The following is a 27,884-nucleotide window of genomic DNA, read 5'->3' as shown; positions in this document are numbered from 1 at the left end:
CAAAGACTCCCAAATCCAAAAATAGATTTATTATAATTTTTTTTTTGGTCTGGTACTTTAATCCAAAAGGTTCATCATCCATGTTTATAATTTACTCTCTCCAACACTTAAGGCATATAGAAAATATCAAATTCAGTGCTCTTACACAAAAATATACAATTAAATCATTCGTGTCTTTCCGAGTCCATCTCTATAATAATACAAACATATTTCTCTTCTTTATACCAAAAAAACCTTTCAAGTAAATCTCAAACCTTCGTAAAATGACCCTCACTTTTAGGCCGAGTCTAGCTTGTGTTTTTGTTAGAGGCTGAATGGTTTAAAATATTTTTATGGGGCCAATGCGAAATAAATGCTTTTCAACGCTTCTATAGTCCTCGATACATATAATCCTCAAATGTCAGCAAGTATAAAAAGTAAAAAGAGCAGATGCTTGCATTTGAAATAAAAAGCAACCGCCGCTTATTGCTTGGCAAAAGCTGCCCCCAGGCTAAGGGAACGTAAGCTTCTAACTTAGCAAAGTAAACATTACACACCCACAAGTTGAACAGTGAAGTCTGAGCCTTCTAAAAACCACAGGCCAGCACCTCTACAAGAAGCATTTTTAAAGAGATGAATGCTTTTTTTTTTATTTTCCCAAACCAACCTGTCTTGGAAAGAAACAGTAAAGAGCATATTTGTACAGTTTAACAACTAAAATCTTAAAAAGAAAAAAAAACAATTAAAGCTGATGTGGAATATTGCGTCGGCCAGCAGGACGGCCTTCAGCCGAAGCCGGCTTGACGTCGACGACGCTTTTGACGAACCGCCCCTTTATCGCCTGCATCAAAAAAAAAAGAAGAACGGTTAAGATATTTAATGATTTATGGGGGGGTTTTTTCAGATATTTTATCTTTTAGATGAGATCGGATGTTGCCGCTCAAGTTACCTGCTTCTCTCTTTTGCACTTTGTGTGGAATCTGGACGGTGAGGGGCGCTGGGATTCCAGGTAAACCTGGAGGTCCTGGATCACCTGTGATCAAACCAAATCTCTTTGCTTTAGTTTTATGAAAAATCTCTACAAAAGGTGCAGAGTTTCATCAGGTTTGTGTAAATCTTACCCTTGTCTCCTTTGGGTCCTGGGTGCCCTCTCTCTCCCTTTGGACCTGGGCTTCCTGGCGCGCCGGGAACGGTGCCGTATCCTGAGAAAACAAAACGAGTCGTTTAAAAATATTTGCCTGTTGCCACATTATTATCTTCCTGTTTTTGATGAAGACGGTGGAAAGCTAAAACTCTGCATCCTCACTCCTGAAGAAGTCCATCAGGTCAGCCGTGACGTTGCCATAGGAGCCAATCACACGGCTGTAGCCCGGCGGTCCTGGAGGGCCCGGAGGACCTGGGGGTCCTTGAATTGCTCGGACGTTTGTCCTCCATGAACCGTCGGAGATGTACTGCTGCAGCAGGCCTTGATCTGCAGGAAAACCAGACATTTTACATCCTCTCAGAAGATGCAGAAACTGTTTTTCTTCTCAGTCTGACGATATTCTTCCATTTTCTTAATGTCAAGTTTGGGAATTTTATTATGTTTTTAAAAGTATGATAATAATGGGCAAAATTATTCCTCATTTAGAGAAGTATTGAGAAAATCTTGCAGCAGCACTCACTCTTAATGTAGTCTGTAACTTTCATGGCGACGTTGGAGTAGTCGAGCGTCTCGGAGAGCCTGCTGGCATCGACGTCTCTGCGCTGGGAGCCATAGCTACCGTCGCTCTGTTGGTAGCTGTGGCTCTGTATGTAGCTCTGGGAGTAGCCAGGCTCTCCGCGTTCTCCCTTCTGACCCTTTGGACCTTGAGGACCTGGCGGCCCGACAATGGTACGTCGAACGCTGTCGCCTGGAAAAAAAAAAGAATTTGAGGTTGAACGTGGTGCGGCAGGTTTGCTGTGTGTGCATATTCTGAACACGACTTTCTGACCCGTGTCAATTAATTAGCATCAGTCCTTTTGTTAGAGAAATCAGCAGGTCACTGGAATCAAACAATTTTCAGCTTGATCCGTTTTATTCAACCATTTTATGCACCATGTCTAAGTGCAGATTTTTCTAACACTGTTCAGTGGGGAAGTTATTATAAGAGGCTCAAAGTGGAACTGTTCTCAGGCCAGTGAGTTTAAGAAAATAAAATAAGTCAGAGGAGCAACAGAGATGCAAGACATTGCAGAAGGGAGCCATGTTTTCTAAAACATGTTGGGGCTCTTTAAGGCTGCAGAAGAGCGAGAGAGAGCAGGACTTTCAGCACGCAACAGAAAGGCTGAAAGGATGCAGCAAAAGGGGTCGTTTTATCCTTTTGAGCTTAAAATGAAAAATGCTGTAAAATGTTGGCAGCCTTTTGGAAATCTCGCCGTTGTAGTAAGAATCTCATTTCTAGGAAATACACTGACTGCTTTCTCAGTGATGCTAAAATAAGATGGAAATATAAAACCCTCTAATATCCATCGTTTGCTTATCCCAATCAGCAAACGTTTTTATTTTTATTGCCAACTCATGTGGCTGCAAGATGAGCCCAAATCATCGACCCGCCACCACCATGCTCGACAACTGCTGAGGGGTTTGTGCTAAAATGCTTTGTCATATTTTCTCCACTTTAACGTAAACAGCGGAATAAAATATTCACCTAATTTTTCATATCTGATGGGGAGCAGCTAATGTCTCATTTCATTTTACCACATGTATTTCTGAACTAAGGGGTGCACTTACTTTTACTATTAAAGCATTTGCATATGTGTGTGTGAGCTGTTAGATTCTTACTAGACAGATACTGTTGAATTTCAGCGCGGATGCTCTCCCGAGGGAGATTTCCACTGTAGGACACTGATCCGGTGACAGTGCCCGGTGGGCCCTGGGGACCTGGAGGGCCCGGGGGTCCAGGGAGACCTCTGAATCCAGAACCTGAGACAGAGCACAGTAAGATCACGTTACACACAGGACTCAAATTTATGCTTATTACAGTAGATGAAGTTGTGAAACATGAAATTGATTTGGTCGTCATCTTTATTTCTTGTTGCTTCGACGATGTGAACATGGACTAGACCGGAAAAATTTTATAACGCCGACTCTGCATTTCTAAAACTGTCTGTTTTAAATACAAAATGTTGACCCAAACTCAAATGGGCTTTAGTTTCTTTCAGCCTCACCCTGCAGGTAGCGCTGAATTTCCTCCAAGCTGTAGCCACGACCTCCCGATCCGTACACCGTCGCCGTGGAGACCCCTGGGGGCCCCTGAGGACCAGGAGGCCCAGGCAGCCCTGGGGCACCAGGAGGACCTTGCTGCACAGCGGAAGTGATCCAGGAGCGGAAATCTGAATCTGCATGGATGAAGATGGTGATTAGTTTCCACTCTGCGTCTGTAAAGACGTGTAAAACTGACAGAGCGCTCTCACTTCGGATCAGAGCCGAGTAGTCGATGGTAGCGGTGGTGAAGCCAGAGCCTCCTGCGCCTGGAGCTCCGGGGGGGCCCGGCAGACCTCGTGGACCTGGCGGGCCTCTCGCAATCCCCCTCTCTGAACGTCATAGTAACCTCAGTGATTGACCTCACCTCCCAAGGTTACAGATTTCTGCTGTGAGCTGTTCTTACCGTTCATGATATTGAAGACATATGTGGCTATCTCCTCTACTCTGTAAGTGCCGGAGAGTCCTCCTGAGGCCCCTGGGGGTCCGGGAGGTCCTTGAGGCCCAGGTGGTCCAGACAAATATCTTCTCACGTCATCTCCTAGACATTTCAAACCACAGACACACAGATCAGACTGATACACCCTATGAAACTTCAGTGTCTGCACAGTCCAATATGAGGATAAGGTAAAGACACAATGGCTTTCAATGAATTTCAGTTTTTCTGTCACCCCACAGGAGGAAAATTATTATTCTCTATAGAAAGATTTCGACCACGTGTGTCAATACTTTGTAGACACTCTTTCAACTAATAGAGAACACGGTTTGATCCTGTAATGGCATATGAAGAGGGATCTTCCTTGATCCGTTCTCCATTTTCCTGTAACATCAAAGGCCAGCCGTCTCTTGCTAATTTTAGATGTGTCTTTGTTTCAACACAGCTGAATCAAATAATTCTGTCATAACAGGAGTCTGTAAATCCTGATTGCATGCTAAGGAGGAAATCCTTAGGCGCTTTGTGAGCTTAATAGCTTTGTGAGGGCTATTAAGACATTTAATAGCCACAGGACACCAACTGCTGAAGTTCAAGACCCCTGATCTAGATCGTCTAGAGTCCTGGATCTTCGATTCCCTCTTCCCTTCCTGCTCCCCTCGCTAAACCCATTTTATAGTATTCAGACTTGGGAAGGAAGTTGAGTTTGTATTTGCTGACCCGTTTTCCCTGTTGATTTGTCGTTATGTTTCAGGTGATTCTTCTGCTGAACCTAAATATACAGTCTACAGTTTTCTGGTGAAAGGACACAAGATTTGTACCTAAAACATCTCTGTATTTTAAAAAGGCTTCCAGACACCGGCCTTGTTTTTGGAAGCCTGTGAAGAGAAACAGGCCCACAGCGTTTCGGTTCCTCCACTGTACTTCACAACAGGAACGATTTGTTTTTCTGTTTCATCGTTTCTACTCTGACAACTTTCTTTAGGACTGAGAAGTAGTTCTTATGATGACCTCGGCAGATGTGCAGCTCCACCGGGTGTTTGCTAACTGCTGCTGCCGCTAGTCTAGAGAAGCAACGTGGAAATAGGCGGTGCTTTGTGAGGGCAAGCGCTTAGGCAGACCCGAATGGTTGCCAAGGGAGATTAACCCTCCTGTTATGTTCCGGGTCAAATTGACCCGTTTTAAAATTTACAAATTAAAAAAAAATAAATAGAAGCATTTTTTTTGCATGAAACGTTTTCTATTTGTCTTAATAGGTGCACTCTAGACATAAGTTGAAAATTTATTCATTTTACACATTTGTACCAAACCCTAGGTCTACTTTTTACATCGATACTGTTCGGGTCAATTTGACCCGGCAGTCAGGTTAAAGTGCAAAAAAAGATTTTATAATGTCCAATTCTATATGTTTCCTTGCAGTTATGAACCATATTTCACCACACACACACTCACACACCACCCAAACACACGCAACCACACACACACAAGCCCACTTTCTCACTATTCTCTTTACTTCACTAGGAAACTGCGAGAAAGCAGGTGTTCACACAACCTTTGACGGGAATCTTTTCTGTTCCTGTGGACAAACTCCACCCACACTGAGTGGACACTCAGCAGAAGTGGAGAAAAACATAAATACTCTCTGCATGACTCATTTATCTTGATTTTAATCAGCGGGTCAATTTGACCCAGAACAGTATGTGTGTCTCAAGTTCAATTATAAAGATCACCCTTTGGTAAAAAAAAAGAAGTATAATATAAAATAATTTACCAAAGGTCAACTTCAAGGAAATTATTGTTTTTTTGTGTCTAGGTTTTTTTCATTGGACATTAAAAATCTAAATTCCATTTTTTATGTCCAAATGAGTAAATGAGCAGGTTGTCGTCATTGATCCTTAATTTCTGAGAAATAATAAAACATCATTGCACAAATATTGATTGAAATGGTTAGTATTGGAGTTAATAATCAGATACAAAAATGTTTTGGAGGAATTTTTTGGTTTCTGACACTATTGCATGATTAAACACTCCCTGGGTCAAATTGACCCACGAACATTTTTGCTGTACCCTAGAAACGAACATAACAGGAGGGTTAAAGGATTTCTCAAACATGCATGAAAAATCAAAGCAACACACACAAGTGTGTTTTGATGAGGGAAAAACATTACAACATAACATAAAGCTGAAAAATTCATTTTACATAACACCTCCCCTTAAAAGTACAAAATCTTCTGAGATTAGGTCGATGTAACACATATATATTCACCTTTTGAGGCTTTCTAACTTACATTTTCACCAGGGATGTCTATACATCTTTCAGGAAGCTGTTTATGTACTCACTCTGAAGCATGGTGATGAGGGCGTTGACAGTCAGGGAGCCAGAGGCGGGCCCAGGAGGACCGGGCGGTCCTGGAGGTCCCTGAACGCCGATACTGAAGCCTGAGTCTGAACCTGCAGTTCCACAGTTAAACATGGTTACAAACAGCCAACCGTGACCTTTCCTAAAGGTCAAAGGTGGGTCCCCTTTATACGACCGATATCAGGTCTTACGTCGCAGGTATGCAATGATGCGAGTAGAGATGTCGTCTATAGACCCTGAGAAGGTCCCTGGGAGTCCTGGAGGCCCAGGTGGACCTGGAGGGCCAGGTAGACTGCTCAGTCTGTATCTACCTGTAGGGACCAAATAAAGGCATATCAGTAGTTTGTTCCTGCCCTCCAACTCCCTTGTTCTTGGATAAAGACTTACTCAGATAGTCTGAAATGTACTGCCGCATCTCAGTGGAGGAAGCAAAGGAACCAGGCAGGCCGGGAGGCCCTGGGGGCCCTGGGGGCCCAGCAGGGCCAGAGGTGACTGAGACTGAACCTGGAAACATAAGATAGTCTGTGTTTTTTTTCTTTGTTTGTTTCTCACAGGATATAAACAATCAGTGAACAAGACTGAAGAGTGTTTAGGAACGTTTTGAAAATCTCCACCTCTTGATGCGCCTGGAATTCCTGGAGCTCCAGTGTCTCCTGTCAAAGCAAAAACACACACGTGTGATGATGACGAGTCCTCAAGTAAAACACAAACAACAAAGCAACGAGGCAATTCATTCATCTCAACGTTTTGTTTTGTTTTTTTAGCTCCAAACATTAAAATCTGTACAATCTTCATAAATGTGAACTACAGAAAGCACCTGTGTATCCACGGGGTCCAGGAGAGCCTGAAACAAACACGGAGGCAACGTGATTGTGAGTGTGAGCAAACCCACGTCAGTACACACAGGTGGATTTATAACCATGATCACCTGTTGCTCCTTTAGGTCCAGGCTGCCCAGGCTGCCCAGGAGGTCCTGGTGGTCCAGTATAATATGTTCCTATAAGCACAGCAGCAGAAAAGTGTGTGTCACAACAGACTGGAAACTTCCTGCAAACTACAGAAACTAGATAATAAACAAAAACTAAAGACAAGCTGACACTTTGGATTTTACCTGAGCTGGACGCAAAACCCACATCTCCCTTTTCTCCCTTAGGTCCTGGTATCCCATAACCTAAAGAGCGATACGTAACGGCATTTAAACTCTACCCGGACATTGCATCATCATCATCATCTCGTCTGCATGCGTTGCCGTAGCAACTGTTGCAGAAGCGAATACAAATACTTGCCTGGCTGCCCTGGAGGCCCTGGTGGTCCTGGAGGTCCTTGTCTCGAGTCGCCTGATGAAAGCACAAAACGTCAGAAACCATCCGAGTCAGCGGGATTCGGGACGCCGCCTGATCTCTATCTCACCTGGACGTCCGGGAGACCCAGGTGGACCCGGTGGCCCAGGTATGCCACGGAAAGAGGAGCTTCCTCCAGCGCCGAACTGCCCTGAAGAACAAACCAAGAATAAAATGTTTAAAAAAATATAACAATTACTTTTGCACCACACATTTGATAAAGAAAACTCCCTGAATTCTCTAGCAATTATAGAAAGGGCGGTGACAAAGATGCAGGTAAAGACTTCATCAAAATCCCACGATGAGACTTTTGCATCAAGTACTCGGAACGAATTAACTTTTTCACATTTCATCACATTTCATCCATAAAACTCGGTGTATGCTAACGGGATTTATCTGCTAAACCAACAGTAAGTGTGTAAGGTGAAGGAGAACTACATTCCCCTGAAACTACAGCAGCTGATTCAGAGTCTATCAGGGCTGAGCATCTACAGCAAGCATCATTGTTCACTCTTCTTTGCTAAATGGCTCAAGCTCAGTTAGGTTGAATTTAAAGCATCTGTGAACATAATTGTCTTACCAAAGACCATCAATTAGATGTAGGTCTTGACTTTGACTGGGACATTTTAGTTGAATGTTAATCAACTGGAGCCATTCTGTTGTACCTCACCATATGTTAAAAGGTTTGCGCTGTTATGGAAGGTGAGCTTCCGGCCTCAACTCTGCTCTCCTGAACAAAAGCGTTCCCACATCACGATGCAGCCAACACCATGCTTCACTTCACAGTGAGTTTTCCACGAGCTATGAAGATGTTTTCCAAATAATCTCTCAGTTGTGCGCCGCAACTTGTCGAAAAAAATGCGTTTTGATGATTCACTCGGACATCGGTGTTCAAAAGTGTGACTTATAAATTAAGCTGCCGTCAAAATATGTCGGTTTGTTGCAGATTGAGATTTACTGCTATATAAACACTGCTAATGAGTGGCAACATGCAAATAAATGACAAGATACACAAAGAAGACTTCTAAATATTCATCGTTCACAACCACAATGTCAGAAAGTTTACAACTTAAATAAAATGTTTTTAGTTTAAAAAAGAAAGAGAGATTTACGTTCAGCGGACTCTGCGTTAAATTAAATTGGAAATTCATCTGCAGGAAGATTAAAAAGGACTCACTCTCTGCTGTAGATGAACTTATGGTTCCCCTGGTTATTCCAGTCTCTCCCTGCTCTCCCTTATATCCTCTGTCACCTTTAGGACCTGCAGGGACAAGTAGAACACAACACCTATCAGCCTTGTCATCTAAGAGCAAAATGTTTAAAATAAAATGAAAATATATGTCTACAGCGACCTACCAGGTGGGCCAGGCAGACCAGCAGGGCCAATGGGACCTGAAGAGATCGATTTAAAACATCAGCTGGTTACTACTTGCAGCAGTCACCAGATTCAACGATCTATCATAACGGATGGCAAAAACTTTTCAGGAATCATTTCTGTGAGAGAGAGAGACCTGATAGTCCTGGAGGACCAGCGGGACCCGGGGGCCCAGCAGGTCCAGGTGGTCCTGGGATGCCAACAGAAGTAGAGCCGGCTGGGAAACGACAGAGATCGCTACACCGTTAGCTGCTGTCTCACCGAGTGTGTTGAAAAGTGCTTCGTCATTCTAATTTCCTTCACCTGCATTGATGATTCGTCCAGCTTGACCGGGTTCACCTTTAAACACACAAACGCACGTCAAACAGCTGAAAAACATTCACTGAAAGGAAAGCTCTGCAGGTGGACGGCAGCTGTACCTTTGGCTCCTGGTTGGCCGGGATTTCCTGGAATTCCTAACAATACAAAGAACAGCGTCGACGTGGAAAACATGACAGGAATGAAAACAGACTTTTAATAAAAAAAACAAAAGAAAGAGGTTTTGTTAAGGTCAGAAACACTTGATATCTTTCAATCTAATTTGCAGTTGTTTCATTCTCTGTGTATTCAAAAATTGTTTTTTCTGAGTTCCCAGCAGCCCCGGCTGGAGAATCCAATATGGCAGCTGCTATATAACTTGGTTACAGTTTCAGATATAACCTATTTATTGATACTTCTGACGGTTTGTTTTCTTTATTAAACCAGTGCCAGATAGCTCTGTGCCATTTCTGTACATGTTCCTTTTGTATTTGATTGCAGGGAGAGAAATACATTGTTATTGTCTTCTGTTGCTTGTAGTTGCTTGGTCAAGACCAAACTGCAAATCCAACTGGTTTTCTGACTCATAATTAAAATGTGCACCGAATGTGAACATGGTGACAGTTTTAAAGGTTTATAGAAAAAGGATAGTGCTGTAGAAGCTTCCATTGATCTTGTATGAGACATCAGCTGTAGTCTCCAGGAGCAACAAATCTGAAGCTGAGAGATTTCAAGTGCTTATGTTGTTTTAACAGAACCTCAGTTCAAAAATCCCTAACCATATTTTTAAACAAGAAGAACTGAATTAGGTTCCTTGATTTTTGTGCTGCTTCCTTAAAAAGACGCCTACCTGGTGGTCCTTGAAGCCCTGGTGTTCCTACAGGGGGAAGGAGGCAACGTGTGTTACAGCAATAGAAAATATGCATGTGGTCAAACAACGAATATTTTAAAAGAAGGGATTTTACCTGGAAGTCCAGCATCTCCAGGAGGCCCAGCAGAACCCCTGAGTCCAGGCGGGCCATGCGGTCCCTGGTCACCTGAAGTCCATAAAATACACAACTGAATTCATGATGACCACAGGTTGATGAGCTTCAGACCTTCTTGGGAGATAAAATTCAGTGTGGAACTGTGCTGCTGCGATAATACCTTACCTCTTGATCCCTTTTCACCGTCTTGTCCAGAAAGTCCTGATGACAAAAAGCAAAAACTTCATCATTTCGAAAATAAACCCACAAGACAAGATGTCGCATAATGATCATGTTTATTGCTTCCGAGCAACCAGTGAGGATCCAGTTAATAGTCTGGAACAGCAAGCTAATGTCAGATTCGATTAGTCAGTCCTGCGACTCACCCATAGATCCTTTGGAGCCTTTCTCTCCTGCTGGTCCTGGTAAACCAGGTTCCCCTGATAAGCAAGACGTCTGGATCAGTAAAGCCATGCAGACTGAACCAAGTTCATAGCAATTCTCAGAGCTGTGCTCACCTTGCAGACCTCTGATTCCCTTTTCACCTGTTTCACCTAAAATCCAGAATGAAATAAAACTGATTCAGATCATTCGCTGACTCCGCATTATGTCTGAAAAGAAGAGGAGAGCTGCAAACCTTTGAGTCCTTGGAATCCAGCAAGCCCTCTATCACCTGCAAGAGAAAGAGAGAGAGAGAGAGAAAGAAATCACCATGAGCGCCACACACAACATAGAAACAGTTAACATTTGCTATGCTTTTGTTAATTGTGAGTGGTGAAATCATGTGTAAAACCAACCTTTTGGTCCAGGTAGTCCTGCCTCACCACGGAAACCCTGAGGACCTGGTTGACGTACAGGAAACCAAGAATGGAGAATATCAAATCACATAGTCAGCTACTAAAACTGGGAAAGTGTGTATGTATGAAAGAAAGAAAGAAACTGACCAGGCGGCCCTTGGATTCCTTGTGCACCTATGGACAAAACAAAACATAAATCACCATGACTACCTGACTTTGCATCTACGTTGTAGCGTTCAGTGCCATCTATTTTACAAAAGGAACACCTGCTGCAGTGGAGCGAGAGGAGGAGTAACACTCTCGCCTCGAATAGGATGTTACATCATCATCTCAATAAAAATGAAGCGTATCAAAAGGTCCATGTATTTCAGATTCAATGCAGTGATGTATTTTAAGCATTTATTTATGTTTATTTTGATGAATATGGCTTACTGTTAATGAACTACTGCAGGTGAGATGTTCAGCAAGCTTAGCCTTTAAAGGCATTTAATCTCTGTGATCATGCCCCATGTGCTGGCTCACTTTTTCCTTCCACTCAACTTCCCATATATAGGTAAGGGGGAACACAGCATTGTCATGTATCCCAAAATATTGTCTCTTGAGTATTCAAACGCTAAAGATTCTCCACTGGCTGTTGAACATGTGCTGCTAAATTTTATTGCTTATAACAAAAACATATTAAAGTTTATTTTATTCTTCACTAATATGTAAATACCTGCTGGACAACTAAGAGTTCAAGAATCTTATTAGTGTTTATGTAGGTCACTAAATAGTTGTGATTGAATATTTCTGTATTAATAGTCATTTTTGTTGGTTTCATGTGAGAGAGAAATTGTATTTTGCTGCAATGAAAAAGTCAATTTCATGAGTATGAAACATTTACTTTTCAACAATATTCTAATGTCTTATGATGCACGTATGAGAGTACAGTTTATCCCTCGATATGTGAAATCCAGACTCTAGTCTTTCATGTCTGTGAGCCGGCGCTGAGCTTTGGAAAGACTCACATTATTTACTTCCCTTTACTTCTCTCATGTCATGTCTGTTAAGTTACACCGTTAAGCTCGTCAAGGCATTGCAGTTGAAACAAACTCAAAGTGCATCCTGGGAAAATCTCAGCCAGGTGGTTAATAATGATGTACTTCATTTGACTGATGTTATGGAAACATGAGCAGAGCTGTTGATGTCCTGCTGGTTGTTTCTCTGACAGGCCACGCTGTGACTCGGCTGCATGTTTTATTTGCACATAAACCGGGTAACTGTGATCTGATTAGTGAGCTCCACTTTCTTCTAAAACTGGTGGGAAAGGCTGTTAGTACCGCCTCTGAACAAGGATTGAATTAAAGATGACTCCACACTGCCATCTGGTGGCATTTTTAGTTCATACACCAGAGAGGGCTCTTGATAGAAACATACGGTCTTACTGCATCTTGTTATTTATTTTCTACAAAATTTTAAGTTTTTTTCCACTTATCTTACCTTTTTGTCCAGGGGCCCCAGCAGATCCAACAGATCCAGCTTCACCTAGAGAAACCCAAACACGACATCATGAAGAAACCCCCTTACTTCTGAACCAGAAATACTACAGTAATGGCCTACAACCCCTACACGGAGCCATACCTTTATCGCCTTTGAGTCCAAAGCCTGCAGGTCCTAGGTCGCCTCTAGGCCCAGGTAGTCCTTCGCGGCCCCTGACACCTGGAGGCCCTTCCACTCCATGCTCACCTGACCAGACATTTTGCATTAAAGACATCAGTCCACACCAACCAATAAGTGCCACAATTGAGCAAAGTGCAATCTCTTTACCTTGGCTTCCTTTCTGTCCTTTGGGACCTTCAGGACCAGCATGTCCCATTGGACCTGGTGCGCCTGAAAGCAAAGGTCAAAGTCAGGAGGATTATATCATGAAAGCGTTTAACCTTTCAAAGGAAAACGTGAAAATCAGCTGGTTGACCAAAGAAAATGGCTACACACCTGGATTTCCAGGGAAACCAGGTTCCCCTGTTGATACAGAAAAATATTTTACTTTCATGAAACTGTAAAGGAAAAAATGGAAAACAGACCTCTTTCTTTCTTACCTTTCAGTCCAGAGTCCCCTGAAAAAGGCAAAAATAAATAAATAAATAAATAAGCAGATGGATTCTCACTACATAAAAGAAGTTTCATTTATTTGGTTTTCATGAAAAAAACTGTGTTTTACTGGTACCTTTAGGCCCAGGTAATCCCCTCTCTCCCTGCACTGAGGATGCCAGGAAGCCTGAGTCAGAAAAGAGGATATCAGTCAACTGAATTCAGAACATGCATGTGGGAGATGCATGTGTGTTTGCGCTTTACCTCTGAATGCCTGTGACTGCATTTCTGACTTCAACATTTGATGGATGGTCATCTGAAGGTAGGCGCTATCTATGTATCTTCCACGCACTCCAGTCCCGACATCACCGCTGGTCCCACCGCCGGTGCCAATGACGAAACTGGTACCGGAGCTACCGGAGCTGCCGGTGCCGCCGCCAAAACTGGCACCGCCTGCACTGACACCGTCAGTACCAGCACTCCCAGCACCGCCGCTCAAGCTGGTACCAGCACTGCCGGCGCTCCCACTGAAACTGGTACCAGAGCTGCTACTGGAGCTAGTTCCAGCTCCCACAGCCCCTCCAGCACCACCGACACCCACAACGCCGACATCAACATCATTCCGACTGGCAGATCCGCCTGCACCAGCACCAGCACCAGCAATTCTGATTTGCGTTTTGGAGTCTGAGCCACCTCCACCTGCACCTCCGAACCCGAGGATGAGTGTGTTGTCGGTGCCTGTGCCTCCCCCTCCCCCTCCGCCTCCGCCGCTCACATAGGTGTTGACGTCATTGGAAGAACCGGCGGAGAGCCGACTAGTGCGAGCATTGGCGACTGAGACCTCGTTCTCCAGAGTCGATACTTGCTTCTTGAGCTTCCTCACGTCCTCGGCTGAAAGAATGAACATTTTCTGTGTTTACTTTGACAAACTGTTTGTATTTTTCAGTAAACTTAAAGCACCAATTCACACTGATGTAATATTATAGCTGCAAACTTTCATGTGTTTTATTGCAATTTTATATGATAGACCAACACAAAGTGATTTATAATTGTGAAGTGAAAGAAAAGTTCAAAATGTGGTACACATTTTATTCAGCCGTCTTTAGTCTTCCCCAAAGTAAAATCAATTTCATCCGACCGTAGTTCCCTATTTAGTAAATAGAGTCCATCTGTGTGTAACTTATCTCATTGTAAATCAATCTGTTCTAGAAACCCACAGCCAGATTTTGGGAAGATTTGTGGAGAAAGTAAACAGTATCCACAGCTTTAAACATCTCAGAAAAAAAAAAAACTGTTCTATCCATCATCTGAAAGTAGAAAGACCATGGTGCAACTTGCAAAAACACCAAGACAATGTTGCCTTGTTAAACTAACAGGTCAGACAAGAAGAGCATGTATCAAGGTATTTAGCCAACAAGTAACTCTGGAGAAGCTGTAGATCCACAGCACAGGTGAAAACGTGACAAGGAGAGACACAAAAAGAAAGTAATACCATTATACCAAGTACCATTTGCAGTTTGCGATAAGCCATGTAGGAGCACGGTGAGAATATGGAAGAAAAGTTGAGATTTTGGTCAATATGCCAAAACAGCGTGTGGTAAAAGAGCGCTACTGCTGGTCAGAGATGATGGGAGGTGGAAGCAGCTAAATACAGGGCAACTCTGGAAGAAAAGTTGCGAGAGTCTGCAAGGTACTTGAGACTTCAGCCAGAGGTTCACCTTACAACGGGATAACCACCCTAAAGATGCAGCCAGAACTACAATTAAATGGTTCAGGTCAAAGTATGTGTTAGAATGGCCCAGTCAAAGTCCAGACATCAATCCAAAACACACACTAAGACTTAAAAATGCTCAAATCTGCAAATATTTCAGTCTCTAGATGTGCAAAGCAGACACAGACACACAGAAACATTGGGGGCTGTAAACAGTGAAAGGTGATGCTAGTTGGTATTAACTCAGGAAGGGTGAAGGAGGGGAATATAAATGCATGCCACACTTTTCAGATGTTTTCATTTATATTCCATTTCTCACGTTACAAGCACTTCTTTGTGTCTATCACATAATATGCCAGTAAACAAGATGCTAATAGATACCTCTGTGATGTATTTAGTCACTGTAGGAGCCATATATACTTTTTTGGCGCTTAATACAAAATGTTATTTGTGTTTATGTGTATTTACTCTGTTATTTGAAAAAGATAAGCGTCTTAATTGTATTGTCTTTGAGCTTATGACATGGTGCCTTTTGATTGGTTAGTGGCCAATTAGTTTATCCAAGACGAAAGTACTTGCTCTTTGTAGAAGTCTGGCACCAGGAGAGTAACACAGTCTTTTGACCGTCACTTTCTATTTGTTTTGAATCTGTTTGTTATTTTTATGTTCTTTTAAGTTAAGTAAAGACTGAAAGATGACCGTCGGATTCAAGACCTCTTTTTTCTAGAAGAAACGTGTCGCGTATGAAAGAGCTTTAAGGGGCTAGACTAGTGAGAGCTTGCCGCACTTACAGTCACCATAATAGAATTGGTTCTTTATTACAAATCAGTGCTGGAGTTTACAATCAGACAATCAAATACAGATATGAACCTCGCTATTTCATTGAAAAAGTGTTTTCTGGCATGAGGTGGTGTAGCTTCAATTCGGGCAGGAATCTTTCTGGGTGATAATCACATTGGTACTCAGGGGAGAAATATCAAGATGGAAACTTTGCTGTCGGAGTTACAGTGAATGGAAAGAATTTTAAAGTGACGCTTCCATCAGAAGCGTCTTTCTGGCAGTGAGACTCCGACAGTTTGACTTAGTTTTTATTCATGAAGAGTTTAAATTTCTTAGATTTGGAATATATCATTAACAAACAGAGATCTTAGATGAGTCGTGTGATGTGATGTCATCAAGCGACAATTTCCAAAGCTGCACCAATGAATGCCAGACTGTATGAGAGTGAGGGAGGCATTCAGAGATCAAATTTCCAAGAAAAGGGACCACATGTACTGTCTCACAGTGCTGTGAAATAACATCCTCCAGCTTGTAAAAGCTAAAGCAGCACATTCTACTGGTCTAAAACCTATCAATCTGACACCTTGTGGTGCCAAAGCTCTAAACTCTCAGGGCTGAGGTGGTTTCTTTAGGGACACATTTATTTTCTTAGTATTACTTTAATCAAGTTAATGTTTTTACAAGCCTCTTACCCAGTGCAATGAGGCCAAACAGGAGCCCGAGCAGGAGCAGGCAGAGGAGCAGCAAGCCCAGCAGCCACTTCCACCAGGAGCAGCAGGAGTCGGAGCAGCAGCACAGTCCTCCTCCCCCAAAGACGCCGCCGTCTCTGTGAATCTCTGAAAACAGCAGATTAACCCGAGGAGTTAAATCCCGGCTTTCATCAGCAGTTTTAATCTATCAGTATAACGTTTTTCTAATTGATAAAACATCAAAAACAGAAGAAAGATGCTAAAGATGGCTTCAGTTCAGTTTGTGATAATACTGCAAGTAAAGCTCCAAATGGGCTTTATTTAAGGATTAACACCTAAAAACGTTGATGATATACCTGCATAGGTTGCCTTATCTTTCATCAGGACTCCGGATGTTCCGTCTGATGAAAAAAAAAAAAAAAAAACAAACAGATCAATTTCCACTATTTACACTGAAAACTAATATTTCTGAAAAGATAAGTATAAGTTATGCTTACAGTATGAATTGCCTGTCTCTGCTTTCAGAGTGCCCGTGTCAACGTAGCTGGAAATAAGCTTCTCCTTCTTTATTGAGTCTCCTGAAAGTGAACCTGTGGCGAGCATAATGGCAAACAATCATTAAAATCCGCTTTTTGCGCAATCCAATTATATCAATAAACATGGGTTCCCCCTTGTGGTGAGCACATGGTAAAAAAAAATACTGCTATACAGAGCGTGTGGTTTTGCAGTTGTAACATGTGTTACATCACCAACAGTAGCGTTTTTTGATTTGGGCAAAATGGCTCATCTTCCAGAGTACCACTGACTCATATGGCTACACAATAGGAAAAAAATGGCCTCTTTTCAATTGTCTACTTACGTATTGGGACAGTCGGAAATTGGCCTCCCTTTCAACATAATAGCTGTACGAAAATATAGGGTTACAACACAGCCTGTTAAGTAGGCTCTGTGTTTGTGTTTTACTTTTTGTCCATCGTGATTCAAGAAAATAAACTGATAAATAAACTGATATTTATACTGAAGCTTAAGCATATGGGACCCTGGGTTTAAATTAAGTGCCTTGTCTCCTCCTAAGACATGAGACATGCCTCTTTTTCTCCACAAGGGGGCATGAGTTCACCGCTCACCTCCTCCTATATGAGTGCTGCTGGTGGTGGTAAACTGCTTGCCACTGTCTTTTGCCAGAATGAGCATTTCTCCCTCCCTCCTGGCAGGAACGTTCTCCTTGTCAGAGGCCATATATCTGTAGTCTCTCTTATAGACATCATCGGTTTGGGACCTAGTGGCTAAAGAAGATGAAACCCATTCAGAGGCCATTTCAGTTAGATAATTAAGCTGCACGATAATTCGTGCAGCAAAAAAGGCAAACGTTTCTATGCTTACCTGTAGAGATCCCTGAGCTTATGACAGCACTGCCGTTTGCAACGTTCTTCTGGACGCCATACCCTGTCAAATCAAACATACTCTCTAAATAAACCATCTGTTTTGGTTTATTGTTGCCTGGTAGATATCTGATACTCCACAGACAAGCAGCCATTACCTCCCAGGTTAGCGGTTACGTTGCCGCCGCTGGTGGTGAGCACACCGACAGAGGCGGGAGCCAGATTATTCTGAAAACCATAAACTGGAAACAGAGATGCAGGCACAGAATGACAAACTTAATCAAAGACTTTAGCAGTTAGTCTTTTGTTAAGCTTCTAGTCAATTAAAACATTTAGTGCACAAAATTCATCTGCATATTCCTGTAGGTGTGCCTCCAATTGATGACTCTGACCTGATAGAGATTGCTGTGGGACGGGACTGAGCGGCGGGGAGCCTCCTGACATGTTGTTGGCGCTGACCTGACCAAGCTGATAGGTGTAGCTGGTGGGGTTGCCAGCGACGACGGTCGTGGAGGAGGGCAGCGTGGAGGTGGACCAGGAGAAAGTGGGAAAGGCCGAATCCAGGGTGTCGTATTGGCCTGATCTCCCAGTGGTGTCATACTGGCCTGATTTCAGACTCATGTCATATCGTCCAGATCTCAGACCGGTATCGTACTGACCTGAGCCCAGGCTAACGTCATACTGGCTGGATTTGACTCCGGCGTCACAGTGGCATGACTTTACTGTGACAGTGTGTTGGCCTGTTTGGACACCAGAGTCGCGCTGCCTGGATGTCAGTCTGCTGTCATAGAGGCCCGACACGTCGATAGTGTGGAACCCATTCGTCTGAACAACAGGTTCAAATAGAGTTGAAGCTGTTGGAGGAAATCATCAAAGAAATAAAAATTTGAGAAATGAGCCTTACACTATTTGTTAAGTCTACCTTTATCATATTTATATTAGAGCAAAGTATATTTTGCATAAGACTAAACACTACTAAATGATCATTTCATGACACTAACAAGCTCATATACTGTTTTCTAACCTTACAATGTTGCAAAGATTTACTAGGCTGAATTAGGATTATGAATCAGAATGAGAGTAATCGAGATCGTTATATTTTTTTATAAGCTCTGACAGAGAAAAATAGATAATCTAATTGTGATATATTGTTTTGATGTATTAAGAACTGATTGATTGCTGAATCTGCAAGTCGCACCTCAACCAACACTGTAAATCCCTCTTATTTAAAAGTAGCTCAGTTTGCAACCATGAATTACATATAGCACAATTTTAAATAAACGTGGTTGCAGTCATGTGTTCAGTAATTTTCTAGCTACGCATTTCATGTTAAACATTAATTATAATTTTTTTCTCTCTTTTGTGTGATGCACAGAGATACTGTCCATCAAACAGTGATCTTGCCTGTACAAAACACCTTTTTGAGTTTACTGTAATATTATTTATTTATTTATTTTTGCCATAAATTTGAATAAACATTTTTATAAAGCATACTTGAAAATGTTTATAATTCATTCGAATGTTACTTTTCAATGGCTTCAAAATGGACAAAAATATTTTTCTATTAAGATATATTATGTCTGTCACGCTGCTAGGTTTTTACTCCTTCCATCAATTTTTAAAGTCATGTTTTTAGATCCCATAATGACAAGCACTTTTGGACTTTAAAGAACAAGATGCTTGGCAGTGGCAGTGGGACAAATAGCAATCCTGATTAAATCATCTGGGTCAGAGACAAAGTGTCTAAGAATGTGCTGCACATGCATATTTGTAGCTCCAGTAACAGAATATACCTGACTGAGTGCCCACTGAGACGGTCTTGGTCTCCACGCTGGCTTTTTTAGGTACTGGCAGGGTGACTGAGGCGGAGGAGCGGGTTGGACTGACGCTGCTGGAGCGTCCCTTCAGCAGCTTCTTCACGTCTTCCAGCTCTGCCCCTAACACACCAGGGCCATACAAACACCGTTCAAAAAACTCAAAGAGCAAATCTGTGTCAGTGGCAACTTAACTTTAATGATCCAAAATAAGTCAAAAGAAAATCTATGAATAAATTGAGGCACTAACCTGCCTGCATAAAGGTTTCAAGTTCAAAGGCTTGAAAAGCCAAATTTGCTTTGTTAGTTTGGCTCTTTCTGTTTTTGTAGAATTTTATTGACTGAAAATTATTTTTATTGTTTATTTCTCCACAGAAATCTTAATGCAATTAAAAAATAGTGGCATTTTTGAGACACACGTTTCTTGTAATGCAACAACAAAAACTCAAAATGACTCAAAAGTTTTAGCGGTGATGCTAAGCCAGTTAGTTTTGGCAGAAATTTAGATTTCATGTGATTTTCTTTTCTCTCTCTAAACATCAGTTTTTCGTGGATTTTGTTCATTACCCAGCTGGCCTAAAGAAATCAGTTCATCATGGATAACATTATGGAGATAGGAAGAAGCTAGTTCAACCAAGCTAGGTTTTGTTAAACAGTTAGCTGTTTCTCTGTGAAAAAAACAAGTTAAAATGTATGCAAAAATGTAACTACACAACAAAATTAACAAATAAGTGGTCGTAATCATTATTAAGTATAATGATATTATAAGTTTTCAATAATCTAGTCAGATATATCCCTTCTTTTGAGTCTACGTCTCCTTGGGTTATCAAACGAAAGTTAGCTAAGTTGTTTTCCAAAATGTTTTATTTTTTTATAGGTATATATTTTAAGGAGGCAAAATGCTGCATTTATAATAAGCTACAGTAAGGGTTGTGATCTAAAGCATTTCAATGTTTTTGTATATTCAGTAAAACTGTTTTTAGTTGAAATGTTGAGGAACCCCACAGCGGAAAAAAATGTAAAACGTTGAAGTTCTTGAGAGAAAGCATTTTTTTTACATTCTACATTTAATTTTTATAGTCGTTTTTGCAATGCTGTGTAATTTAAGGAATAGCACTTCTTCTACCACAATGGAAAAGTCAGAGACCCATTTTAAGGGTCCAAAGGTGGCACTGAAAAATTGTTATATGACTGATTGAATAACAGTAGTTACTGACTTTAATCAGCAGGGGGCGCAACAAGCAGCACTTTTCCTCCTCCGTATTTTGCTTCCAGAACAGGAGTGACTCATTTGTACCATTCCTGCCACCATGATCTGGCCCTTTTACTTTTTCCCCACATTGTCTTACTGCAGAGCAAGTCAAAGCTGTCCCTGTTTCAACCCCACCCTTACTGTTTCTGTTCATATAACTAACTATACATGTGCAACTAATAGAGAAAAATGTCAAGGCATGTGAGAGCTGGAATTTGACTTTGTGATATGCAGTTTTCGAGCCAAAACATCTGACAGCGACATAACTCAAAAACAAAAATCCCGCATGAGAAATCATTTAACGCCAATGCACTTCTTTGAAAGGACTCTCAGAAAACTTTTTTTTGGTGCTTTATGAGGAGTTGCGTAACAACTGCCAAAGGATCAGTGTCTCCAGTGGTCTTACATCTTCCGGCAGATGGGGAGGCACTTTGCAATCTGGCTCTGATCTCGCTCTCTGGGAAAAAAAAGAGAAAGAAATCAAAGCACACATTAGTCTAAGGAATCTTGATTTAATAAAAAGAAAAAAAGCAGGCCAAGACAATTTAGCGAGATGGAGCGTAAATAATAATGGGCAATAAACCTGAATACCTCTGCTTTCACTCCTCCCTCTTGTGGCACCAGAGCCTAAGAAGGAAAGTGGAAGGAAACATCAAAAACACATCTGTGAAATCACAAACTATTTGATACTATACTTGTTTCAGTCTTACAGTAGTTCCCATAGTCTTTGCGTGGAAATTCTGGGGAGGAATTACCACTGGAACTCCCTAGCAGTAAAACACATATGAAGAGTTAGCGATCCCCGTGAGTCATGCCTGTTTCCTTCAAGTTTTGGTTTCCATTTGTGGCCTCCTCTGGTGGCAACTCAGGATCCTACCGTCGTAGCCTCCCGAGCGGCTGGCTATGGCCTTCCTCTCTCTGAAACCTGGCGACAGCCCCACTGATGACCCCCCAGTCTGAGCTCTCCTGGCACCACCGGACGAGCTGGACCGAACCTTTGACACGGAGCTCACGAGATAAGTGCTTCCACTGCTTCCTCCTCTTCCTCCTCCTCCACTCCCGTAGCCCTCTCCATCGATGTAGCTTCCGCCACCTTCACCTCCTCCAGAGGAATCTCCTCCCAGGTAGATTCCTGAGGAGGAGCTGTAGTTACTCGTCACGCCTATAGAGGCTGGAGAGACAATAAATACATACTTTTTAAATGAACTTGAATTTGAACAACCTAGGTGACCAAGCTCCAGTAAGGTACAGATTATTGGAGCTTACATTTAAGATACTCTAAGTAGTGCACAGAAAATCTGAAAATTGCTTTCCTCCAAACGCTAGTCATAAAAACACTTCACCAAAATATGGATGTCATAATGATCTCAAAGTGCTACATTCAAAAGACGTTTTCTGGATGCCTGGGCAAGATTTATGTTTTTTCTTCCTTGATTTTTCTTGTGTTCAACATCAGTTATCAGTGCATCTTTTTTGTGTTTCAGTATGAAGACACAATGTCACAGGAGAAAAAGGCTTGAGGATTGTCTTGCTGATCATTTAACTCTTCAGCATGTACAATTTGCTAACCAGATAGGTTAGACTACCACACATATTTTGGACATATTGAATAATTTGTGCCGCATGAGCACCACAGCCCTCATACGCCAAGCAAACCGAACGCATATGCGACTGCAACAGAACTGGTACAACTGTCTTTCAAATATCACTCGCAATAAACTAGGACTTGATCTCATGCCACACTAAGCTGTCTGCGCTAATACAAATTCACTCACCTCGGCATCCCGGATGCTTGAAATTGAAAACTTGAACTTTTATCTGAATAAATTGACTAATAGTTATTTGACCAGGTAGGGGTCCTGATAGAGCATTAAAATTTCATCCCTAGATGCCCAGTTGATTTGTGAATCCATAAAAAAAATAAGACAGAGATATCAGGGTAAAAACTTTTGAATTCCACAATCTTGATCCCAGTCGCAACATTCAGCAAAAGAGCTGCGCCCAATTTCAGTCGCACTAGACACCCAGCTATTTGTGCTGTCGTGGGAGCTGACGAATCAAAGGTCTGACACATTAAATCCCTCCTCCCATTTACTCGTCTCAATCTCAAATCAACCTAAATATAATTTAATGCGACACGCCTACGCTCTAAAGAAGAAGGCTTGCTTTTAACTTTGTTATTTTGTTCTGCTACATTCCAGACAAAAAAAAATAGCCTTTTTGTACACCAAACTTTTCTAGTATTAGTAAAACTTTGAAATAATTTTTTAAAGCCATCAGACGTCCATATTCTATACATCACTCTTAGTAAAACTCTCAATTAAATTAAAGATAACTGTGTACAGGACTTAGCAATTTAATTGATTTAATTTTGTCTGCATGATAACGTGCATTATCCTAAAGTTGAAAAATTCTTCCCTTTTGGTAATAGTTTATATGTGGCTCATTAACACCTGAATTAGCTCAACTGCAGCATAACTCTGCTTTCCGTTTGTTTGAGCGGCCACTGCATCGACTTTAGATTGCCTCCTCCACTTTGCCTGGAAGCTCTTTAAAGTTTCTCTCTTGCCCAAGCCCAGAAATCTTCTGCCCTACCGGGGCTTAGAAATACAACATCCCCAAACTTCGCTTGGAGACAAACCCACAGCTTCCCACAACTTCGCCGACGAGTGGAAAGTTGCTCTCACATGAAGAGAAGTAGGTCCCACCGCTGTTCTGCGTTAAGACATTCTTCTCAAAACCCAGCCCTCCGGCACTGCTGGACATATTCCTGTGATTTGATCCGCTGGTTCCCTCTGGCAACAAGGAGACAAACAGCAAAACAACAAGAAGCTGTTACTCATCGGCTGCTTCCTTTAGAAATAGCTGCCTCGTGATTTTATTACACTTTTGCCGTATACTGACAACAACGTAAGAAAAAAAAAAAGGCGAAAGCAGACTCACTTGGTGGGAGAGAAGTCAGTCGGGTGGTGGAGGTTACGGTCTCTGTCAGAACTGATGAAAAGACAAACAGTTATCACTGTGTGCTGTGTGTTTGGTCTACTTCTGTGTTCTTCATCTCATTTTAACAACTACTGTGTTAGTGCTGGGACTGTTTTCTAAACTGGTGCCGGGATTCTGTTCAGGCAGCAGCAGCAGCAGCATATTTTCTCAATAACGCTCTCAAACGAGGCGCCTTGAAACAATAAATTCAACTAACAATGTTTAACAGATGAAAGAGAGCAATGACTGTGCTGACTGGTTTGAGTTTATTCTTGTACAACGCAGATACTTTGAGTTTCCTTGTATATCAGACAGTTTTTGGCCTCGTCAATTCACTCATGTCTCTTATTCTTGAGGTTGGAATATCTTCCGATGCAAACTTTGACCCTAATGAATGACAATTATACAACTACAGTTAAAATTCATGACTGCTCAGTCATAAATAAATTGCACCAAACTATAAAACTATTTGACAAGTGAATGTTTTCTGGTGGACAGTTCGAGCCCAGGGCACAACGTTACATAAAGTGCTTTGGTCTGACAGGCCAGCAGGGGGCCGGCCTGTGAGCAACAACAAACTCTACAGTTATCTAGTATGCAGAGAAAATCATTCTTGGATGGTCAAGAAAAACATTTTGTTATAGAGTCAATTTGTTTCTGTAACTTGTAACTCTTGTAACTAGGAATGTTAGATGCAAGCAATAAAGTTTGGAAGATTTAAAAAATAGACTTTAGTTGTGCTGTGGGCCCAATAAAATTTTGCGCCGCCTTTGCTGGTGAATATAAGACTATTTTCTGTTCCAAATGTGACGGATCCTGAGGTCTTTGGCTGTGATTAATTAAATCTATATTTTCATTGGAACAAAAAGTAGACTGAGATGCTAAATATAAGAAGAGTCAAATAGAGCTCTTTTTTTTTCTATTAATCCGTCTGTGAACTGTCTCTGCATGTCAGAATCTGTCTTTTTAGCTGGCTGTTATTCTGTGAAGATCTGAAAGTTCGTTAAGTCTGTTAAGGTCAAAGTGTATGCGACATTGTTTGGTTGTTCCTTTCCACGGTAACTTGCTGTGACAGCTGGGACCTGTTATGCAGAGGCTACTACATTAAACAGAACTCATCCTGCAGATCTAAGAAGCACTATGCACAAACAACGCCTTCCTAATCCGTGCGCATGCTTGCAGCGAGCTGCAATTAGGATCTGGTTTTAGCACAACCTCAAGGCAGGAAATTAAAGCTTTTGTGAAATTATTATTTGTCTAGTATAGATTGCAAATTGTAGGCGAAAAAAAAAATCATTATGAACCAAATTCGTCTCCGCACTTTACTGGCTTCCCTTAAAGATAATGTTCATTCCACTTGGGTTTCACGCCGCCTCTTTGTCCTCCTCCACGTCTGTCCTCCTCCTGCTCTCCTTCCTTTTAGGGATCTCCGTCTGTTTCGGAGTCGAGGCTGAACCTAATCATTACTCTGCTGCTCTTAACGTTTGACTGTGGAAACAAAATCTCACTGCAGTTTCTGCACAACAACAGTCCAAAAACAGATTTCTATGACAATCAGCCAGACCACATTTTTGTCGGCCCTTCTCTTTTGTTAAAGCGCAGTTCGTTCGAGTTAGAGTTTTGTGTGGACGTTAAGACTTGTTGGCTTCTAAATGATCAATTCAGTAAAGATTGTTAATAAACTTTAGTCCCAGACAACAAGTCTGAGTCGATTCTTGAGGTTTTAAAGCACACGCGCATCTCAGGTGTTTGTTTTTATGACTTAAGCTGGTTGGAATCCCCTTCTCTGGCTGCGTTTTATTTTTATGTTGTATTTCTGATATACTCAGATGCTATCCACTTGTTGAAATTTATTCTAGATATTCCTAATATTTCCTATTCTTACAGGATGTTTCTTCTAAATAGTCAACTCAGTTCTTAATCAAGTTTACCCTTCCAGGTAAGTCAACATTGTAAAAGGTTTGTCTGATTTTAATTTCAAAAATGAAATTGGGACTTATTTTATCTTAGAAGAATATGCACTCTTTAACCCTGTAACTCTAGAAATGCATCATTTTTGATGCAATTTCTCATGAGACCTTCATTACTGTTTTCCTCAAAACCTGATTTTTCTAGGAAATGTGCCGCTAAATATATTTTGCACATTCTTTATATAGATTCAAAATCCTGTTCAGTTATGCCATGTGTTTGCACAATGCAGACGTCTACTGTGAAAGCCTAACGTATCAAATACAATACAAAAAAGGGGAAGTTGATCAGAAAAAGGTCAATGTTTCAAGAAAACATTGATTTGTTTCAAATCATCCAACAAACACATTCAAAAATCTAGAATTGTCCGCATTTTTTCTTCTTCAAAATGCTTCAAAATGTCAGTCCGAAGCTAGAAGAACACTGACTACCATTTTGACTCTTGGGTTCAGCAGTTTTCTCTCAAAGGAGACGCATGCAGTAAAATAAGCAGACGGAGAAGCTGATTACACACTCCGACACAGCTACCGTCTGACATTTACTCTTGTTTGCTGGACCTGAAATGCTCCAGGCTTTAACATTTAGCTGCAGGTTGTAGGAAAAAAAAAAAAAAAAGATCCAGAAAATGATGACCCCAATGATGAGATGTGGAAACCAGTAAAGGCATGCATGGCGTTAGCACGGCTTCAAAAAGAGGGAAGCACAACCGTCTCCAAGGTGAAAAAGTTTCATACAAGTTTCGAATGCTTATTTTATAAAGTTTCCACTAAAGTTTGTCAAACAAATTTTCACTTCACCTTAAAAAATAAATAGTTATGCTCTTGTTTTTTGTTTTTTTTTTGTCCGTCATCTTAAACACTTTGTGATTAAATCAAGCATTCTCACCCTTTTCTCCCGAGATCTCCATCTGCCTTGTTAACTCGTCCATCCCATCTTATCTAGTGAGATGGTGACAGAAGAAGCAGAAGAAGAGAGGAAAAAAAAACACCATTGGCCACCGTCATGCATATTCTGTTAGTCTTTAAATGTGGAAAATAAGATTTCAGCAACTGCTTGATGAAGAAGAAGTGTTGTGCTCGAATGAAAGGGGAACTCAAAGCTGCTTGTTTACAGCAATCAATTGAAATTTCATCCAGCCCAAAACTGGAAAATGTCCCCCCACATCAGTCGCATGACCATATTTTAAAGACCGCAGTGAATGCCTCTGCGGCTCCTTTTATTTGGACATTGGCCTCCAGCGGTATTAACTGAGGCAGGCCCAGAGACACTCCCCTCCGTGAAGAAAACTTTTCCTGCCATGCACACCTCTCATCTGAAGGCTGAAAACCACATTAGACCCACGATGGATCATATACGGAGTACTTTTGTGTCTTTGGAAACTAAAGCGACAAAGAAACAAAAGGAGCTGAGGCGGATCAGAGCACAGTTCTCAAAAGACCATCCTCTGACCACACCCTGGCAGATAAGAACGTTTCACTGCTGCTGGTATATTCCTGTTTGGGGCATGTGATGCTGAAATCATACCAAGGTCGTAGTCACTGTTATAAACATCTAGAAACATACATTTTCTCATCTGTTCTGAAAGCAAAGATAAAAACTAACACATCATAAATTAAATGCTATTAGCATCCTATTAAGGTTTCTATAAACTCATCCCCCCCTTTTTATAGCATGTAACTGATCTGGGCAGCAATTATTAAGGGTTGATGTCTAAAGCCACAGCTTGGACAGGTCCTCTGGAATATATTTAGAAGGATGTGAATAGCACAGCAAAAGGGGGTGTTCTGTAACTGAAAAACGATCCCCAAAAAACCCCCCTGGTGGATTTAACAAACAAGCCGAGAAGTACTTCTCAGGAGGAAGCCAAAGGGAAGATAAAGTTATTCCAGTCTGTAAAACTAACGACAGCCCGTCACCAAAACTCCCAGAGCGCAGTCATTAGAGATGCAAGCGAGGCCAGGTGCAAGAAGAAAAAGATATATATATATACCCGCACCTCCAACATAAATAGGCTTTAAACAATGAAGGAAAAAAAGTTTTTAAAAAAGAGAGAAAAACTTCCAGCTTCAGTGTTATTCTCCATACCTTCAAGCACTCTCCTTGTAGCAGTCGGGTTCCTCTCAGGACGCAGCGACTTATCCTGTGGAAGAACAATGCGTCAGTGTGGAGCTGACGCGCAGAGCGTGCGGGGATGTTCCCCCAAACTCCCTTCGCTTCTTTTGTGCCTTTTCGCTCAACTTTCCCAGGCGAGTCAAAACACAGATTTGGGCTCCGGTCCCAGCCGCGCCCATCGGAGCTGCAGCTTGGCAGGCAGGTGTGGCAGACGGCACAGGAAACTGAATATAAAACACAAAAAGAAAATAGAGCCTGAGGGGGGGGACAGAGAAGCAATTAAGTTGTTATATTCTCAGCTCCTACAGATACAGATTGTCGACTAGGGGGGGAAAGAAAGGAGATAAACTCCTCCT

The 27,884-nt window shown here is 41.7% G+C and overlaps 1 protein-coding gene across 4 annotated transcripts; it reads right to left on the bottom strand.

Moving 5' to 3' along the window:
- Positions 1 to 14: 14 nt before the first annotated feature.
- col17a1b (collagen, type XVII, alpha 1b) lies at positions 15 to 27,884 on the bottom strand. 4 transcript variants are annotated; one of them, XM_032552950.1, is made up of 54 exons: positions 27,502 to 27,884; positions 26,302 to 26,354; positions 23,410 to 23,460; positions 23,154 to 23,261; positions 21,344 to 21,637; positions 21,177 to 21,233; positions 21,058 to 21,093; positions 20,873 to 20,923; positions 19,194 to 19,337; positions 17,793 to 18,257; positions 17,559 to 17,642; positions 17,402 to 17,464; positions 17,146 to 17,304; positions 16,516 to 16,608; positions 16,375 to 16,419; positions 16,022 to 16,165; positions 13,103 to 13,729; positions 12,975 to 13,025; positions 12,847 to 12,864; positions 12,743 to 12,769; positions 12,575 to 12,637; positions 12,389 to 12,493; positions 12,248 to 12,292; positions 10,916 to 10,942; positions 10,769 to 10,813; positions 10,609 to 10,644; positions 10,490 to 10,525; positions 10,358 to 10,411; positions 10,158 to 10,193; positions 9,972 to 10,043; positions 9,857 to 9,883; positions 9,129 to 9,164; positions 9,013 to 9,048; positions 8,846 to 8,926; positions 8,691 to 8,726; positions 8,512 to 8,595; positions 7,405 to 7,485; positions 7,290 to 7,331; positions 7,106 to 7,165; positions 6,923 to 6,991; positions 6,812 to 6,838; positions 6,609 to 6,647; positions 6,382 to 6,498; positions 6,186 to 6,305; positions 5,976 to 6,086; positions 3,609 to 3,743; positions 3,415 to 3,534; positions 3,169 to 3,339; positions 2,783 to 2,923; positions 1,644 to 1,871; positions 1,286 to 1,450; positions 1,101 to 1,181; positions 929 to 1,012; positions 15 to 820 (listed from the first exon to the last, which is right to left on the bottom strand). In XM_032552950.1, exons 2-54 carry the CDS (start codon positions 26,342 to 26,344, stop codon positions 765 to 767), a joined length of 5,226 nt encoding a protein of 1,741 aa, XP_032408841.1. In that variant the 5' UTR covers positions 26,345 to 26,354; positions 27,502 to 27,884; the 3' UTR covers positions 15 to 764. The 4 variants fall into 4 exon arrangements, with proteins under 4 accessions (XP_032408841.1, XP_032408839.1, XP_032408840.1 ...); XM_032552948.1 differs by having other exon boundaries at positions 7,281 to 7,331; positions 27,502 to 27,883; XM_032552949.1 differs by having other exon boundaries at positions 7,281 to 7,331; positions 17,793 to 18,254; positions 27,502 to 27,882.

Source organism: Xiphophorus hellerii, chromosome 22, assembly GCF_003331165.1.
Source record: "Xiphophorus hellerii strain 12219 chromosome 22, Xiphophorus_hellerii-4.1, whole genome shotgun sequence".
NCBI classification, from domain to species: Eukaryota; Metazoa; Chordata; class Actinopteri; order Cyprinodontiformes; family Poeciliidae; genus Xiphophorus; species Xiphophorus hellerii.
The sequence above is the reverse complement of the archived record's forward strand: the minus strand, read 5'-3'. Positions and strand labels throughout refer to the sequence as shown.

What these genes read in the sequence shown, in the direction of transcription:
- col17a1b (XM_032552948.1), bottom strand. Translation starts at nt 26,344, where the DNA reads ATGGACGAGTTAACAAGGCAGATGGAGATCTCGGGAGAAAAGG. An exon ending in GGAGATCTCGGGAGAAAAGG is followed by an intron (nt 23,461 to 26,301) that starts GTGAGAATGCTT and finishes TCTTTTCATCAG; the next exon opens with TTCTGACAGAGACCGTAACC. An exon ending in CGGCCAACCAGGAGCCAAAG is followed by an intron (nt 9,049 to 9,128) that starts GTACAGCTGCCG and finishes GTGTGTTTAAAG; the next exon opens with GTGAACCCGGTCAAGCTGGA.